The following is a 15,598-nucleotide window of genomic DNA, read 5'->3' on the forward strand; positions in this document are numbered from 1 at the left end:
TACATTTCAGGAGTTCAATGCCTTCCCTAACTCGATGTCTAATTAATAGAGGTGAGTTTAAGAGCAGTTTCTCTGGATTTTTGTTTGTTTGGGTTTTTTCCTCCATTTTTTTATTTGTAAGAACTAGCACAAGGGCCTTCCTATCATAAAGACCACTAAATATTTTTCGGATGAATAAGTGAATATATCAAAAGTAATCTTTCAGTTACAGACTGGATTGTGTGTGCCTATTCTAATTAAAACAGTATTTTTTCCTAATACTTAAAAATGTTTTAAGTTGGTACAGCTTTTCACATTTTAGCTGGCAGCATTCGGGACTTGGTGGGAACAAAGTCATAGGCTCAGAATGTACTCGTCGCCAACCGGGTCCATATGGTCATCGTTGAGTAGAGAAGGCACCAGAGCAGGATGACAGAAGATACCATAGCAATCCCACGTTGGAGGCGCTGCGCACGCGCACAGTCGCGCTCAGGCCGGCGATCGGGGAGGGGGGGCGGAGCTCCCGGGGCGCGTGCGCGGCGGCCCAGGCCGAGGAGGCGGAGCTCCCAGGCGTGTTCGCAGTGGCTGGGATCCGGGAGGCGGAGCTCCGGGGCGCGTGCGCGGCGGCCTGGGCGGCGGGCCCCTCCCTTGGCGGGGGCGCGCGGCGCGGAAGACCGCACGGCAAGGGGGAAGTCAGGTGGCCGCTGCTGCCACCAGCGCCACGGTCTGTCGCCAGAAGGAAGATGGCGGATCTAGAGGAGCAGTTGTCCGATGAGGAGAAGGTAGGCGCCGCGGCGGCGAAGAGCAGGGCGGGCAGGCGGGACCGAGTGCCGAGGCGCGAGGGCTGGAGTCTGACCCCGGGCTGGCTCCGGTGGTGGGCCGCACGCCTGCGCTTCCCGAGCAGGGTGCTGCCCGGGTTCCCCGAGGCCGGGCCCCTCCACTCCTTGTAGGGTGTGTGCTCCGAAAATAGGAAGCGGAGCCGGGCGGCCGCGGGCGAGAGCGGGGGCGACGGGGACCCGGCCCTGGGGGTCCAGGCTCGGGAGCGGCCGAGGGCGGAGCGGCGCCGCCTGGCCTGGGGCTTTCACCGTGAGGCAGGCGAGCGGGAGGGGAAAACGGCTTAGTCGACCCTCACTTTTTCCTGCAGTTTCTCCTCCCCAACGCGAAGTGCTTCCTGGTTCCCCAGGGTGTTTCCTTCCCTCTGGAGGTCGCAGTCTCCACATCCCGCCCCTTCGCTTCCCCCCTCCCCTTCCTCCCGCCATCTATTTCTTTTATTAATATTGTCATTACCCTTTTTTTTTTTAAATCGCTGCTCCCATGTCCCCCCGGAAGGCAGTATTGTTCACAAAGACACCTCCCCCTCTCATAGTTGTTTTCTGCCCAACTTGGCTGCTTCCCCCCCACCCCTTGGGGCAGATTTGGTGACATCCCGTCTTTCTGATAGAACCAACTCTGAAGAGGGCGAGCGGGTGCAACTCCTTCTACTGTGTGTTAAATGCTGTGACAGCATTGGGACCAAATGCACGACTCAAGTTCTCACATTTGCGATACGAAATCTGATCATTGGACTGAGGGCTCTTGCCCATTTTCTTTGGCGACTGAGGGGACTTCATACCTAGGGGCGAGTAGTGTGAAGGAAACGCTATACATTTTGAGTATTTTCTGGAAAAGACCGGGTCGTTTTTCGAACTTAGACTTGACTGACATATGAGTATGGTGCACTTTGGAAATGTCTGATCTTAACTTAGTTTTTAAGTTCCAAATGAAGTACACCCATGTGGCAAGCATACTAAGTTCTAGTAGGGGGTGAGAGAAACACTAAGGATATTTTCAGGTGGGACCCTCTACTTTTATACTGCACCAAAATTAGGGTTCTCTTTCCTTTCCCTTTGGTTATTCAGAAGTCAGCCTCTTTTATGGTTTTGGAAGTGTTTTGGTGTTCTCATTTGTGCTCTTTGATGAAATGGTGGTAACCTAACAAGATGGGGACAAGCATACCTTCCTTTAATTCACAGAATTAGACCCTAAGTCCCCAAAAGTTGCTGTACAGTATTTACATTTGTGGCATTGAATAGTTTTAAGTTGTTAATTGAAACTATACTACAAGAAAAATAACATTTCCAATTCAAAGTTCTTGGAGGGATTTTTTTTTCATGTTTTGTTTACTTTCACATAATTATTAGGCGCTCAATTGGCTTGGAAGATAGTGAGGAGAGAATTGTCAGGGTGGGAGTTAATGTAGACCAGCCATGTTGGAAAGGCTCCACAATTTCAAAATGAAATGATAAGATTCCTTATTCTTGACACCCAGGGTACTGAGGTTTACAGAGTAGTTCACCTTCTGGCATAACATTGGAAACAAATTAATGCTTTGTTTTATTTTAAGTTTAGACTTAGCACTTTTTGTGACATAGGTAAGACTATTCTGTAGTAATTTCACATACAGATTTTATAACAGTACTTTCTAATTTAAGAAATCAGTGGCTAAACTTTCCAGTGAAATTTAAATAACCAGTAAATTAAAAACAATATTTTGTCACTTTTATTACCCAGTAGACTTCTATTGTTTTAGAAGGAGGGTGTTGCATATAGATCAGAAATAGATTTAATTGTGACATTTTAGGACCAGTTCTTAAATCATGCTTCTCTATTTTATTTCCTTGTGACTTTCAGGAGTAAATTTTAAATACTTTTTACACTTGAGTTTTTGTTTAGATTACAGGTCTAAAGAAGGGGAGGTACTACGATGTATAGTATCGTAGCTTGAATATATTTATCACATAAAAATATGTTTCATTTTCTTTTTTAACTTGTTTGAGGTAGATAGTTTTATTACTCTCTACCTGTAAGTAAATTAAAGTTTTAAAAGCCTTATATAGGAGGGAAATGGCAAAGGTGAAATTTAAACTCAAGTTTGTCATAATTCAAGGATTACTTGCATACTTAATGGCATTATGCTCCCTTGAAGTTGATTATAGGACTATCCTGGGGTTATTATATCTTGGCTTTCAATTTGTTTATTTTTAAAAAGGAAGCAATGATTCTTTGTAGTGTTGGGTTCTAAATTTGTTTTCTATACTTAGTAAAAAGGCTAACTGGTAAACTTGTGTTTTCATCATTTTTAACCAAAGTTCATTTTTATGTAATGTGAACATTGTGTGCTACTGCTATATAGTTTCTTAGTGGTCCTGTGAAATGAGGCATTTTAGAAATTAATCATAGCTGGGTGTGGTAGAGCAGATTTGTAATCTAAGTACTGAGGAAACTGGGGCTGGAGGATCTCTAGTTTTGAGGCCACCTTATAGAAAGCAACAACAAAAAGAGATTAGCTGGGTGTTGTAGTGCATACCTATAATCCCAATACCCTGGAGGCTGGTCAGGAAGATCAAGTTTAGCTTAGTCTTCTGAGTTCCAAACCAGTCAGGGCTACACAGGGAGACCCTGTCTCAGAAACAAACAAACAAACAAACAAAAGGGGAAAAGTGTCTAGGGCACTAGGCTGAATGTATTATGATTTTTTTTTTTTTTTTTTTTGTGATTTTTTTTTTTCCAGACAGGGTTTCTCTGTATAGCCCTGGCTGCCCTGGAACACACTTTCTAGACCAGGCTGGCCTCGAAGTCAGAAATCCGCCTGCCTCTGCCTCCCAAGTACTGGGATTAATGGTGTGCACCACCACTGACCGGCTATGACTCAATTTCTTTTGGCCACAGTGTTAATAAGGAAGTAAAGTTAGCTGAAGAAACAATGAATGAAGTCCCTTAAAAGCATTAATTTGTCATCCAACCCTGTAAACTTTACAAGTTATAGAAACTCCAAGCCAAAAGAGTTGTGTTTTTCTTTCTTATTCGTTCTTAGGTCATTTGAATTGTACAGTAAAGCATTTTAGTGAATTTGAGACTGTATGAAATTGTCATATAGAGTTCAAAGAGAACCATTCTCACACTCTCCAGAAGGAGGACAGTAATTGTTGACAGTGAGTTTTCTTCCTGGGAGCCTGGAACTGTATATGGGTATGAGGATGACCTTGAATTTTTGATCCTCCTATTTCTGCCTTAGTGTCAGGGCTGCAAGCATGCACTCTGTCTTGCTGAGTTTGTTGCTGGGATGAAGCCTGGACTTTGTGTGTGTTTAGCAAGTCTTCCAACTAAGCTACATCTCCTCCTGCCCTTCCCGTTTCTATACATCTCTTTTCTCATTGTTGTAGTCACTTAGTCCTATATTTCAAGAGTTTGTTTTGTTAATTTTCTTCTGCTTAACGTACCTTAGATCAAAATTTTGTCACCTTTATGATCATGAATAATTTATTTCTTGTTTGTAAAAAATAATTATGTTAGTATTTAGTTTATAATCTCTGGATTGACAAGATTATCAGTCTAACAGAATTTCACTATTCAAACAGTACAGTTAGGTCAGTAACAGCGTTTAAGAAAGATTAAAGTTAAGAGACCTAGAAATTGTGTCAGAGCTGTTCTTTACTTTCTGTTTAATTTGCTATGGGCAAGTTTTTTTGAGTAGTTGCTAGATTGATCCCTCTAGCTGCTTATATTCAAACTATGCTTTTCTATATTCTCAAAAAGTTCTAGTGCCTGGTGCTTGGTGTGCTAATACACCTCTCTAACCCCCCCTCAGGGAGCTTGGAGCCATCCTGGGCTAGTAGTGGCTTTGTATTCCTTTCTCCTTGAATAATTGTGACACTTCTCACATATGCTGTTTAATCATGCTCTGGTTCTTTTCTAACATCTTGAATAAATTTATCTCTTGGCCTTAGTGTCTGCTAGACTTTGAGGATATAGTTGTAATTATGAGTAGTAAATGGCTGTTCCAGAGGACCTGTGTTCAATTCCCAGCACCCACATGGCAACTCACAACTTACTGTAACTCTGGTTCCAGGGGATCCAACACAGACAAACATGCAGGCAAAACACTAGTGACCATAAAAATAATTTTTTTTTAAAGCTAGAAATATTACTCTTGAGATGTAGTTCAAATTATTTGGCTCATTTAATCGCTCTTAAACTTAATAAAACATCATTGGTAATAAGTACAGTTTTGTTTAATACTTTCTGGTTTACTTTTCTTTCCCGTTCTGTTATAATCCCTAAGTACAGAAATAATGCCATCTATAGCACCTATCAGTACACTGCATGCAATTAGTAAAATGGTTCAGTGGGTGAATAAATGAATAACCTATAGTTCATGGAATTGAGAGAAAACCTGTGTCACAAAGAGTAAAACCATATAATGTCAGTTTTTTTTTATTATATAGAAATCTTGCTGTCTAATTTTTCATTCCTAAACTTTACCATTAGTTTTTAGACTTGGGTCTGTTGTAATTCTTGGTGTTTTTTGAGGTGCAGGTGTTTACAGTTCAAATGCTAAATATAATTTATATATAAGCAACTAAAGTAAGCTCCTATAATCATAACTGACTTAAGAAGTTTCGTATTTATATAAGTAATTTATGAGCTGCTAGATTTCACCATAATGTAAAAAGTTAATAGTGCCTTCACAAAAAGTAGGCTTAACTAGTAAGCGCTTTAGGAAAATCCTCATTCCTAGTTTAATTTTATGGATGAATTCTGTTGAGCCATTTTCTACTGCAAGCAGAAATTTCATATCAGCTATGATATAAATAGAATTTTTTAGACTTCACTCAGTGAGAAATTTTTATAGAATAGTTCAGGACATTTGGGAGCCATTTTTCATAAAGAATAGAACTTTGCATTTCAGTGCAAAAAAAATCATAGGTCCAAAAATAGCAGAATAACAAAATCACTATCTGAAATATATTATTTTATCTAATGGTTGGGTTTTTATAAAAGTTGAAAATATCTCAAGCTTCACTTTTTAAAAATTGAAGTTTATAGACCGGGAACTTTTTAATAGAATTCTTGCTTGTCATAATAAGGCCTTGAGTTCTATTGCCAGCACCAAAAATAAATTTAATAAATTAGTTAAACTTAGGTTTAAGGGAGTTTTAAAAAAATGCTTCTCTAGAATTTGTGTTTATTTTGATAAAAAGCCAACTGCACGTGGATACCATGAAATTGAATGGGATTCTAACTTTTTTTGTGTTCTGTCACTTGTTGTTTGAACAGAATAACTGATAAAGTGAGGAGTATTGATGTATAGAAAATGAACGCACTGCAAATGATAGAAGTAGATAGATGTAAACGATCCTTGTAACACTGTAGGAAACAAACAAGCTATCATGGAGTGGGAAGATGTCTGTAATACAGTGTTTTTAAGAATTCTGGTCCTGGGGCTGGTGAGATGGCTCAGCAGAGCAAGGCACTTGTTGCCAACTCAGAGCCAGTGCTCGACTTCCAGAATCCACAGTGGAAGGAAAGAACTAATTTACAGAAAGTTGTCCTTTGACCCCACGTGTGCTTCATGGTGTATGTGTACATACCACACACACAGAGAGACACACACCGCACATGCATGCACACTCGTACAGTGTAAATAAATGTTTAAGAAATACTAACACTAACACAATACTACTATACTAACTATACTATACTAACACATATTGTTTCATGACTTTTCTTGGAAAGAACATAAACAAATGTCTATGCAATCCAGATTAGACACAGATAATAGACCAACAGATCAATTGCACTCAAATGTAGGTTGGCATATCTGTTAATTTATTGGTTATTATAGTTGATGTTGCTTACAGGAGTATAGGTGATCCTTTGACAGCTGTAACTCCAACTAGTCCCACCCTAGCATGGGTGATGAAGCTGTTAGAAAGCTCTGTCATGTGGCAGAGGCTCTCATTTCCTTTATTGTAGAGAGGAAGCACAGAAAAGAAAATGCAGAAGGAACCAGGTCAAAATATAGCCCTCATGTACACTCTTCTAAGAGGTCTTCCAGCTAGGCCTCCACCCCCACTTACCAGTAATGCCTTAATGCCTGTATTCATCAGGGGATTAATCCACTGATTGATCTCAAGGAAGATGATCCAGTCATTTCTCCATAGCCCCTCAGAGAGCAACCGGGTCCTAGTCCATGTGCCTGTGGGGGGCACACCATAATATCTGGCCATTCTAATTAAGTGAGAGTTCATTACTACGTCTAGATTTTTTTTTTCAGCACAAAGTAACTACTAAGTGTCAAGTATGGGACATTGGTGACTTGTATTTGTGTGTTACTAGTCATCAAATATCAAAGACTTTGCTTGCTCTTTGCCAGGCACCATTCAAAAGGATCCAGATATGGAGGTGCACAGGCAAAATCTTTCTCTGGTTTTCTTTGTATTCCCAGCTAAATCGGAGATAGATAATTGAGGATTTTAGAAAAGTGCTTGAAAACTTAGCAGTTTTTGTTGTTGTTGCGTATATCAATAAATTGAGTTGTGTGCAGTTTCATACATGTATATATTGCATTTTTGTTATCCCCACCCCAACTTATTTTTATTTCCCTCCTGTTGCTGCCAACTCCTTCCTCTTTACAGATATCATTTCCCATATTCATGGCTTCTCTGTCTTGTCTCATGTCCCACAGAGTTTAACTAGAGCCATCTATATAACCTTGGGTTTAGAACTTTCTATTATAGCCTGTTGGCTCACCAGTGAGTACACGTTGAGTAGTATGCCTCTCCTTTTCCAGAATCTGTTAGTTTCCATCAGTTCAGTAGTAGGTGGTAGGGACCCTCAAGTGGCCTCTATCTGAAGCTGCTTGAGTTCTCTAATTGCCAGGGCTGTGCTGTATTTGGAAGACAACATTTTAAGCCCTTCTCCCTATCTTTCCAGCTCTTAGATTGTTAACTCCCCCCTTCCACAGTCATCCTTTATTCTCAGTATCCTGTGCAGGAAGGAGTCGCTACATTTGTTTCCATTTACTGCAAAGTGAGACTTCTTTGATTAAGGCTGACAGTAGTGTTTGTCTGGCTGCGAGTATAAACATATTTAAAATGCAGTTTGGGGGTTATGTCACTTTAGCTATACAGTAGTGTAAATTTCCACTAGGACTTTGTATTAGTCAGGGTTCTCTAGAGTCACAGAACTTATGGTAGTCTCTATGTAGTAAAGGAATTTATTGATGACTTACAGTCTGTAGTCCAACTCCCAACAATGGTCGGCAGCATCTGTGAATGGAAGTCCGAGGATCCAGCAGTTGCTCAGTCCCACAAGGCAAGCAGGCGAAGCAGAGCAGAGAGCCTTCCTTCTTCCAATGTCCTTATATAGGTCTCCAGCAAAAGGTGTGGCCCAGATTAAAGGTGTGGTGCCACACACCTTTAATCCCAGATGATCTTGAACTCGTAGATCCTCCTATCTTAATCCTCTAGGATTCATAGCCACTATACCTCAAGATCTCCATGCCAAGATTCAGGTCAGAAACTTGTATCTCTCAGCCTCCAGATTAGGGCCACAGGTGAGCCTTCTAATTCTGGATTGTAGTTCATTTCAGGTATAGTCAAGTTGACAACCAGGAATAGCCACTACAGACTTCATACCTTCTTAGCCATGGGGTTTTGACTGGATTTACAGTGCTAGTCATGAATACTCTTCTGTGGAGTTGACCTGAGATAGAATTGAAGAGCAATTGATTACTCCTATAACAGTCACTGTTGGGCAGCAGGGGCTTTTACCTGCTGACCTATCTTGCTGATACAGTAAAATTTTTTATTTTTTATTTTATTTGTATGGGTGTTTTGCTTGCATGTCTGTGCCTACCACAGTATCTTATCAAGATGGTACTTTTTGTCATTGTAACAGACACATTTTTGTTACTTTAGAAATACAAAGTAAAGTCCTTATGAAACTTAACAAGTGGTACTGTTTTGTTCTACCATTCAGTTTGGATATAAGAGAAAGCTCTTTGCTGTCCTTTGGCTACATAGTACAATAATAGTCCATCCATAGAACAAAAAATATAAATCATGTTTGCTTTTACAGTAAAAATAAAACTGACAAATTCTGAGGTATATACCTTTTATTTAGAAACAGCTAAACATTTTGAAGCTTAAGCACTAATTTGTAACACACACACACACATATACTTGGTAGTAGTGTTTTAGTTTTGACAGCTCTGTATGCCGCATATGTCATGTAAGAATTAACTACTTCAAGTCTTCTTAAGCTTATACAATAAAAAAATTTGATTTTTTTTTCAACATGCAGTTTTCCATTGTTAGCATGGTGATGACTAAGACTTTTGTTTTAATGCTTTCTAACAGTTTTTTACATGGGGGAGGCGGTTAAGGCTGTTTACATAATCATAATAGATGGAGCTGTAGGCTTAGCAAGTGCACATAATAGTTTAGATCCATTGCCTTTGCCTTGAATATGTACTTTCCCTCGTCCTTTTCTTTATTTTTAGGTTAACAGATGCATTTGTTACTTTCTGTTGCTGTGATAAACACTATGACCAAAGAAATAAGGTAGAGTTTCTTCTGGTTTATGATTTCAAAGTTCAGAGTCCATCAGGACAGGGCATTCCAAGCAGGTGTGCTGGTTTATCACACAAGAAGCAGAGCGAGATTATACATTCTCAAAGCCTGTCCATAGTGATGTACTTCCTCCCACAAGGTCTCACCTCCTAAAGGTTATGTAACCCCCCAAACTGTGCCACCAAATAGGGATCAAGTATTCAAGTACATGATCCTGTGGGGAGGCATGGGTCAGACAACCACAGCATCCAAATAATTGGTTTTACCAAGGAGTTCTCTAGACATCTGTGTGGCTGTTCTTTGTTGCCATTCACTGCCCTTCTCCATGCTCCTCCTCTCCCCAAAAGATCTGGTTCCCATTATTCCCAATTAGTAAGAATGTAAGACTTTTAAACCTCCATAACAATAAGAGCCAATTCCCATAATGCATTTCTTATGTATCTCTGTATCCTGTTGGCTGTGTTCCCTTAGAAAACCCCAGCAAACATAGTTACTGGCATTCCTTAGGTTTTGCTATGTTGAAGACTTAGGAATGAGTGTCCATTATAACTTTCAAGTCTTCTATAAATGTTAGGTTCTATTAATTGTTTTGAAACATAATCCATCTAACTAGACAATATTTATGGACTATTTACTGAACTGAGTATGATCCTAGAGGCCGAGCCCAAAACAGGTGGTCTGCACTATACAAGGATTTATGATAAAAACAGCTCTTAAAACAGTTGTGAGTGTAAGGCAAAGAGGAATGAACAAGGCACAGAGATAGAGCAGAGGAAGATTTAGGCAGTGCTGCTTGGGAAGGGGGTGCTTTAGTAGGAGGCACTTTAGCTAGGTCTCAGACAAGCAGAACAGGTAAGAGTCAGCACCAGTTCTTTGGTCCTATAACTCAGACTAGTATTCCCCACCCCCACCCCCGCATGTGCATGTACTCCTTCCCCTCTCCTATCTTTTGAAAGTGGTTGTTACCTCCTCATCCTCCTCTGGATCCATGCTGGCCCTATTACTTTAATGAATTGGGTCCCACAGAACTAAGCAGCTTTATTAGTAATCAAGTAATTTCTATCCCTCAGATGCCCAGCGAGGACTGAGGCCTCCTTAACTTCTCTCTCCGTCTATGATGGAATGTTCGTGGGCCGTTTTATGTAGTTCTTGGCAGGTAACACAGCTACTTGGGACTTCAAAAGTATAGTGACCAGACATGCCTGAAGAACAGTGGTCTACAACATTTCCACTCCTGGCTCTTAACATCTTTCTCTCCCTTCTTTGTGTTCTTTGAGCCTTGGAGGGAATGATACAGATATTCCTTTTAGAGCTGTGCATTCAACAGTAACTGTCAACTCTTTGGACATTTATGAATCTCTGCAGTAAAAATACCCACAGCAAAATCAGAATACAAAAGTGAAGCTTTTCTAACCATAACTGATAGCAATATTGATTGATGGGTATAAATATTTAGAAGGAAATTTCACAGACACATCCTGCCTATATAATGTGCCTTTTAATAGTATTTGTAAACATTTTAGAAGAAACTTAGTTATATTTTTAAAATGGGCATACTATAAAAGTATATCACCCTCAAACTCCCTCATTTTCTTCCCTTTCCTTGTTTTTCTGTAGTCATTCCCTTTCCCACCTATCCCAGAACTACTGGCAATTGTTACCCAGTCTCCTTTGCTATAGGAACTACCCTACTCAGAACGGGACTATTTACAGTTCCTTTATGATGGTGCAAAGGCAGTACACATTTAGTGAAAACCCTTTTTCAGATTTTGAATTTAGTTCTTATCCTGGGCTAAGGATGTATGGTATGATAAGCTTTTAGGCTGTGATCCCTACCTTCCAATTAACTATGGAGACATTAAGCTGAACACTGGACCCTGTAATATATAGTGTGTGGCAAGTGTTGGAGTTTTATAGGTAAAATGAATTAAATGTTTTTGATTTAACAATATCTTTAACTAAAAATGGGCTTATTGGATGTGCAATCCCAATAATAGGTAAAAAGCATATGTACTGTGGTTGAATTACAAGTCTTAAAGAGTGGCACTAACCTTTGAGTTTCTCTTTTCTTTCCAGTACAGTATTTTACAATTAATTCAAGTTGTTTCATAGATTAGTAGTTCCTTTTTATTGCTAAGTAATTACATTATATAGCTGTAGCACAGGTTATTTGTCCAGTGACCTGTTTGTGGAAGTTTGGGTTGTAAATTTTTTCCAGTTTGAACAATTTTGAATAAGTTTTGGTATGGATGTAAAGTTTTGGTTTTGGTGTGTGTGTATGTGTGTGTGTGTGTGTGTGTGTGTGTAATAATTTGGGATGATATTGCTGTATTTTAGGGTACTTGCCTAACTTTATAAGAAGTGCTAAATATTTTCCATGTTGGTTATACACTGTACAGCTTTACGTTCCTATAAGTGTTGTAGGGTGCTGTTGTTGTCCTGAACTTGAACCAACAACCTTTTTATCTTAGCCTTTCAGTTTTGCATGGAGTAGAATTTCCTGATTTCTTTATCAATATTCTAATGAAGAATACTGAGCATGCTTTTTTGCATATGTGTATGTCTTGTGCTTATCATATTTGATGAAGTATCCATTCATATTTTGCTTAGTTTTTGTTTTTGTTTGTTTTTCTATTAAGCCTTCAGAGTATTTTTGGTAGTTTTGAATGGGTTTGCTGATAAAGTTTTGTATTTGGATAAAGATTCTAAGTGTATGAGACCAGAAGTTCGGGGACTCCTGTATTTTGGAGTGTTTGCATGCACTGTACCTAGTTTTGAGTAAATCCGCTGTCATCAGTATATCTACTTAATTGTATCTTTCTCACATATGGCCTTCATGAATTTCTTTAGCTTAAAAGAAGTAAAATTGTGAGAAAATATTTACCTGTAAACAGTTTTAAATTCTTGATTGTATTAATAAGTTACATATTTTACCTTCATAGTGTAAGTATATTAAATGATTAAAACAGTAATAGCAAACTTGTGTTTGAATGTAGAAATGTTACATACTTTAAAATCATTTTCAGTAGAACTTTGACATTTGTGTAATATGGATTGGGGTTTTTGTCATATTTGCAGAGTGGGTAGTGTGATATTTATGTCTTCATTTCTGTTTTAGGTACGTATAGCAGCAAAATTCATCATTCACGCCCCTCCTGGAGAATTTAATGAGGTTTTTAACGGTAAGTCTTTAAACTACCTTTTAAAACATTATTTTATTTATTTATTTTGTGTGTATTTGTGGGCAGTTGTGACATGACATTTGTGTAAAGTTCAAAGGACAACTTTGCATGAGTTGGTTTTCTTCTCCCACCAGGTGTTCTGAGGATCCACCTCAGGTTGTCAGGCTACCAAGGCAATTACTTTACATCTGAGCCCCCATGATGTGTAACACAAGACTTGATATATTAATCCTTTCTCTTAACTGTCTTGTTGGCCAGGCAGTGGTGGCGCACGCCTTTAATCCCAGCACTTGGGAGGCAGAGGCAGGCGGATTTCTGAGTTCGAGGCCAGCCTGGTCTACAGAGTGAGTTCCAGGACAGCCAGGGCTACACAGAGAAACCCTGTCTCGAAAAACCAAAAAAAAAAAAAAAAAAAAAAAAAAAAAAAAAAAAAAGAACTGTCTTGTTTTATTTATTTTTAAGTATTTATTTATTTTTAAGTACATCAAAACTACCAAAATTCAGTAAAAGTAGTAATATTTATCTGTTCCTTACAAGAGTGTGGAAAGATAGAAAGCTTGTTCTTGCCCCTTAGTCACAAACCAAGTTATATTATGTTTTCTACAGATCGAACTCATTTGAAATCAATGAATGTGTTGTCAAACTAAGGAGCATAGTCCTAAATACTTTCTGGAAATTATATCAGACCATTTTTATGGTATAGATTATCGTTAGTTCTTTGGAGATACATATCTGCCTGCAGCAACTATTTAAACTGACCTTTTTTTTTTAATTTCCTCTATGTTATGTGACCAAAATATTTTTTTTAAATACTGTGGTACACTTTTTTTCTTTTTCTTTATTTTATTTATATGAGTACACTTAGCTGTCTTCAGACAGACCAGAAGAGGGCATCAGATCCCATCACAGATGGTTGTGAGCTGTTGCTGTTCTGGATTCTCAATGAAAGACACACCCACACACACTCACATACTCACACATACATGCGCACATGTCCTTGCATTTAATTTGTCTTAAACAGCACAATGGTTGGGCCATTCCCAAACTTCGAAATTGTTAATGCCTCCCCTCCAATACTTCTGAATCTGAATTATTACTTACTAAAATCTATATTCCATCTTTGCTACCCTAGACCCAATGGTGGCCTGGGGCTGCTCTTCCCTGCCTCTTACAGGATTGATTCTCTGTCTTCTACAGCTCTCAAGCCTGCATCTTCTCTTCCTGGCAATGGGATTCTCCTTCTTCTTCAGTCCCCTTACCTGCAAATCCTAAATCCTGCCTCTGTGTACCTGCCCAGCCATTAGCTGCTGGCAACTTTATTTACCAACTATAACCAGCTGGGGGCAGGGACCTTCAGTATCTCATGTGGGATTCTCATGAAATTCCCAAATAACATAATCAAGCAATAAACTAAATCTACAACAGTGAGCCACCATGTCCTTGCTGGGAATTGAACTCAGGACCTCTAGAAGAGCAGTCAGTGCTCTTAACCACTCAGCCATCTCTGTAGTCCCGTGGTGCATATTTATGGATAGTTTGGTCATTAGAAAATTTTGATCATGCTTGTATGGGAGGTATTGATGTATAACTAAAACAAACTATATTCCTTACAGTATTCAAACAGAAAAATAATAATATCTAAAACAATATTGTTTTGCAGATGTTCGATTATTGCTTAATAATGATAATCTTCTCAGGGAAGGAGCAGCACAGTAAGTATTCTGTGTTTCCAGAGCTAAAATGACTGGGAAAGAGAAGGGTTGCAAGGGTGATAATGAAGCACTAATCCTTGACCTAAGAGTTTCCGAAATACAGTTAACGTTTGTACAACTGTATGTATTCGACTGAGAGATCATAGGAGTAGTTAGGGACAAGTGCGAAATGAAATTCTCTTTTACCTTTGCCACTGTCTTATATAGCATCACTCATTTTCTTTGTATAGTTTCTCAAAACTAAATATTCATTTGATACCATTGGAACTCATGTCAAGGTATCAGTGAAATGCAGAGATATACTTTAAGCCAGTGATTGGCCTTAGAATTAATCTGGTTCAGTGTCTTCTGAAATACTTTTGAACAAAAAGAAATTGAAGTCAGTGTTTCTTCTCCTTTGCTTTGAATTGTTTAAAATGTCCCAGCTTGTGGACTGGTCAGTGGATAGAACATGTGCCACATGAGCATGAGGGTTAGAGCACATCTTGAACCCAAATAGCAGCCAGATGCTGCACCACATACCTGTAACCCAGTGCTCCTCTGGAGGCAGTAAGCCCCAGAAGCTCTCAGGCCAGGTAGCATGCTTTACTTAGCGCTGGTCAAAAAACCTTACTTGAATTCAGATAGAAGGCAAGGACTGACTACCTACAGTTGTAATCTAACCTCTGCATATCATTCACATATGGAAGAATATATTTGTACATACTGTGTACATCATACACAACACACACGTTTTCACTTGAATTTTCCCTCAAAAGAAATGAGTGTTACTTGCTGCAATAAAGCTGTCCAAAGCTTGGGTAGCTTACATTTAGAAGATATCACAAAAACAAAGTCCCCATCACCAGTGCACTGGAATAAATGGATAACCAGAAATGTGGGGTCCTCTTCAGTTGCTTTTTATACTGAGTTTCTTTGATGAATTTATATCTCTTTTCCTACATGTGTATCTTTTCTCTTTTGTTCACCCTTAGACGGTGACTGTAGCTGCATCTTTTCTAATATCTCTCTCCCTTTTCCTCTTTTTGTAAGGGGGAAAAGCAGGGCTATCATTTTCTTTAGAATGGATTAAGTTGATGCATCTTTACTAAAAGCCAAAAATTAGTACCATTCAAAGTAAAATCAGACTCACTGAAGAGCCTGTAGTATAAAATCTAGAACACTATGAAATCTCCAAGTACTCCTTGATTCAGCAGACAAAAGATACCAGGTTTTACTGTTATGAAATCAGTAAGCCTCTTAGGGAATGTTTTTTTCCATCAGATTCAGACATGTTCAGTATCAGGCTATATGATACAAAATAGAATACCAGAGACATTCAAAGGTCTTC

At 39.1% G+C, this 15,598-nt stretch overlaps 1 protein-coding gene across 1 annotated transcript in view; it reads left to right on the plus strand.

The window, feature by feature from the left end:
• The first annotated feature begins 528 nt into the window (after positions 1-528).
• Positions 529-15,598, plus strand: part of Capza2 (capping actin protein of muscle Z-line subunit alpha 2) — a 31,420-nt gene continuing 16,350 nt past the window's right edge. Inside the window, exons 1-3 of the mRNA XM_031381223.1 lie at positions 529-761; positions 12,493-12,556; positions 14,217-14,268. Coding sequence (XP_031237083.1) covers positions 723-761; positions 12,493-12,556; positions 14,217-14,268 — 155 coding nt within the window. The 5' untranslated portion in view covers positions 529-722. The remainder of the gene's footprint in view (positions 762-12,492; positions 12,557-14,216; positions 14,269-15,598) is intronic.

Source organism: Mastomys coucha, unplaced genomic scaffold, assembly GCF_008632895.1.
Source record: "Mastomys coucha isolate ucsf_1 unplaced genomic scaffold, UCSF_Mcou_1 pScaffold20, whole genome shotgun sequence".
Classification (NCBI taxonomy): Eukaryota; Metazoa; Chordata; class Mammalia; order Rodentia; family Muridae; genus Mastomys; species Mastomys coucha.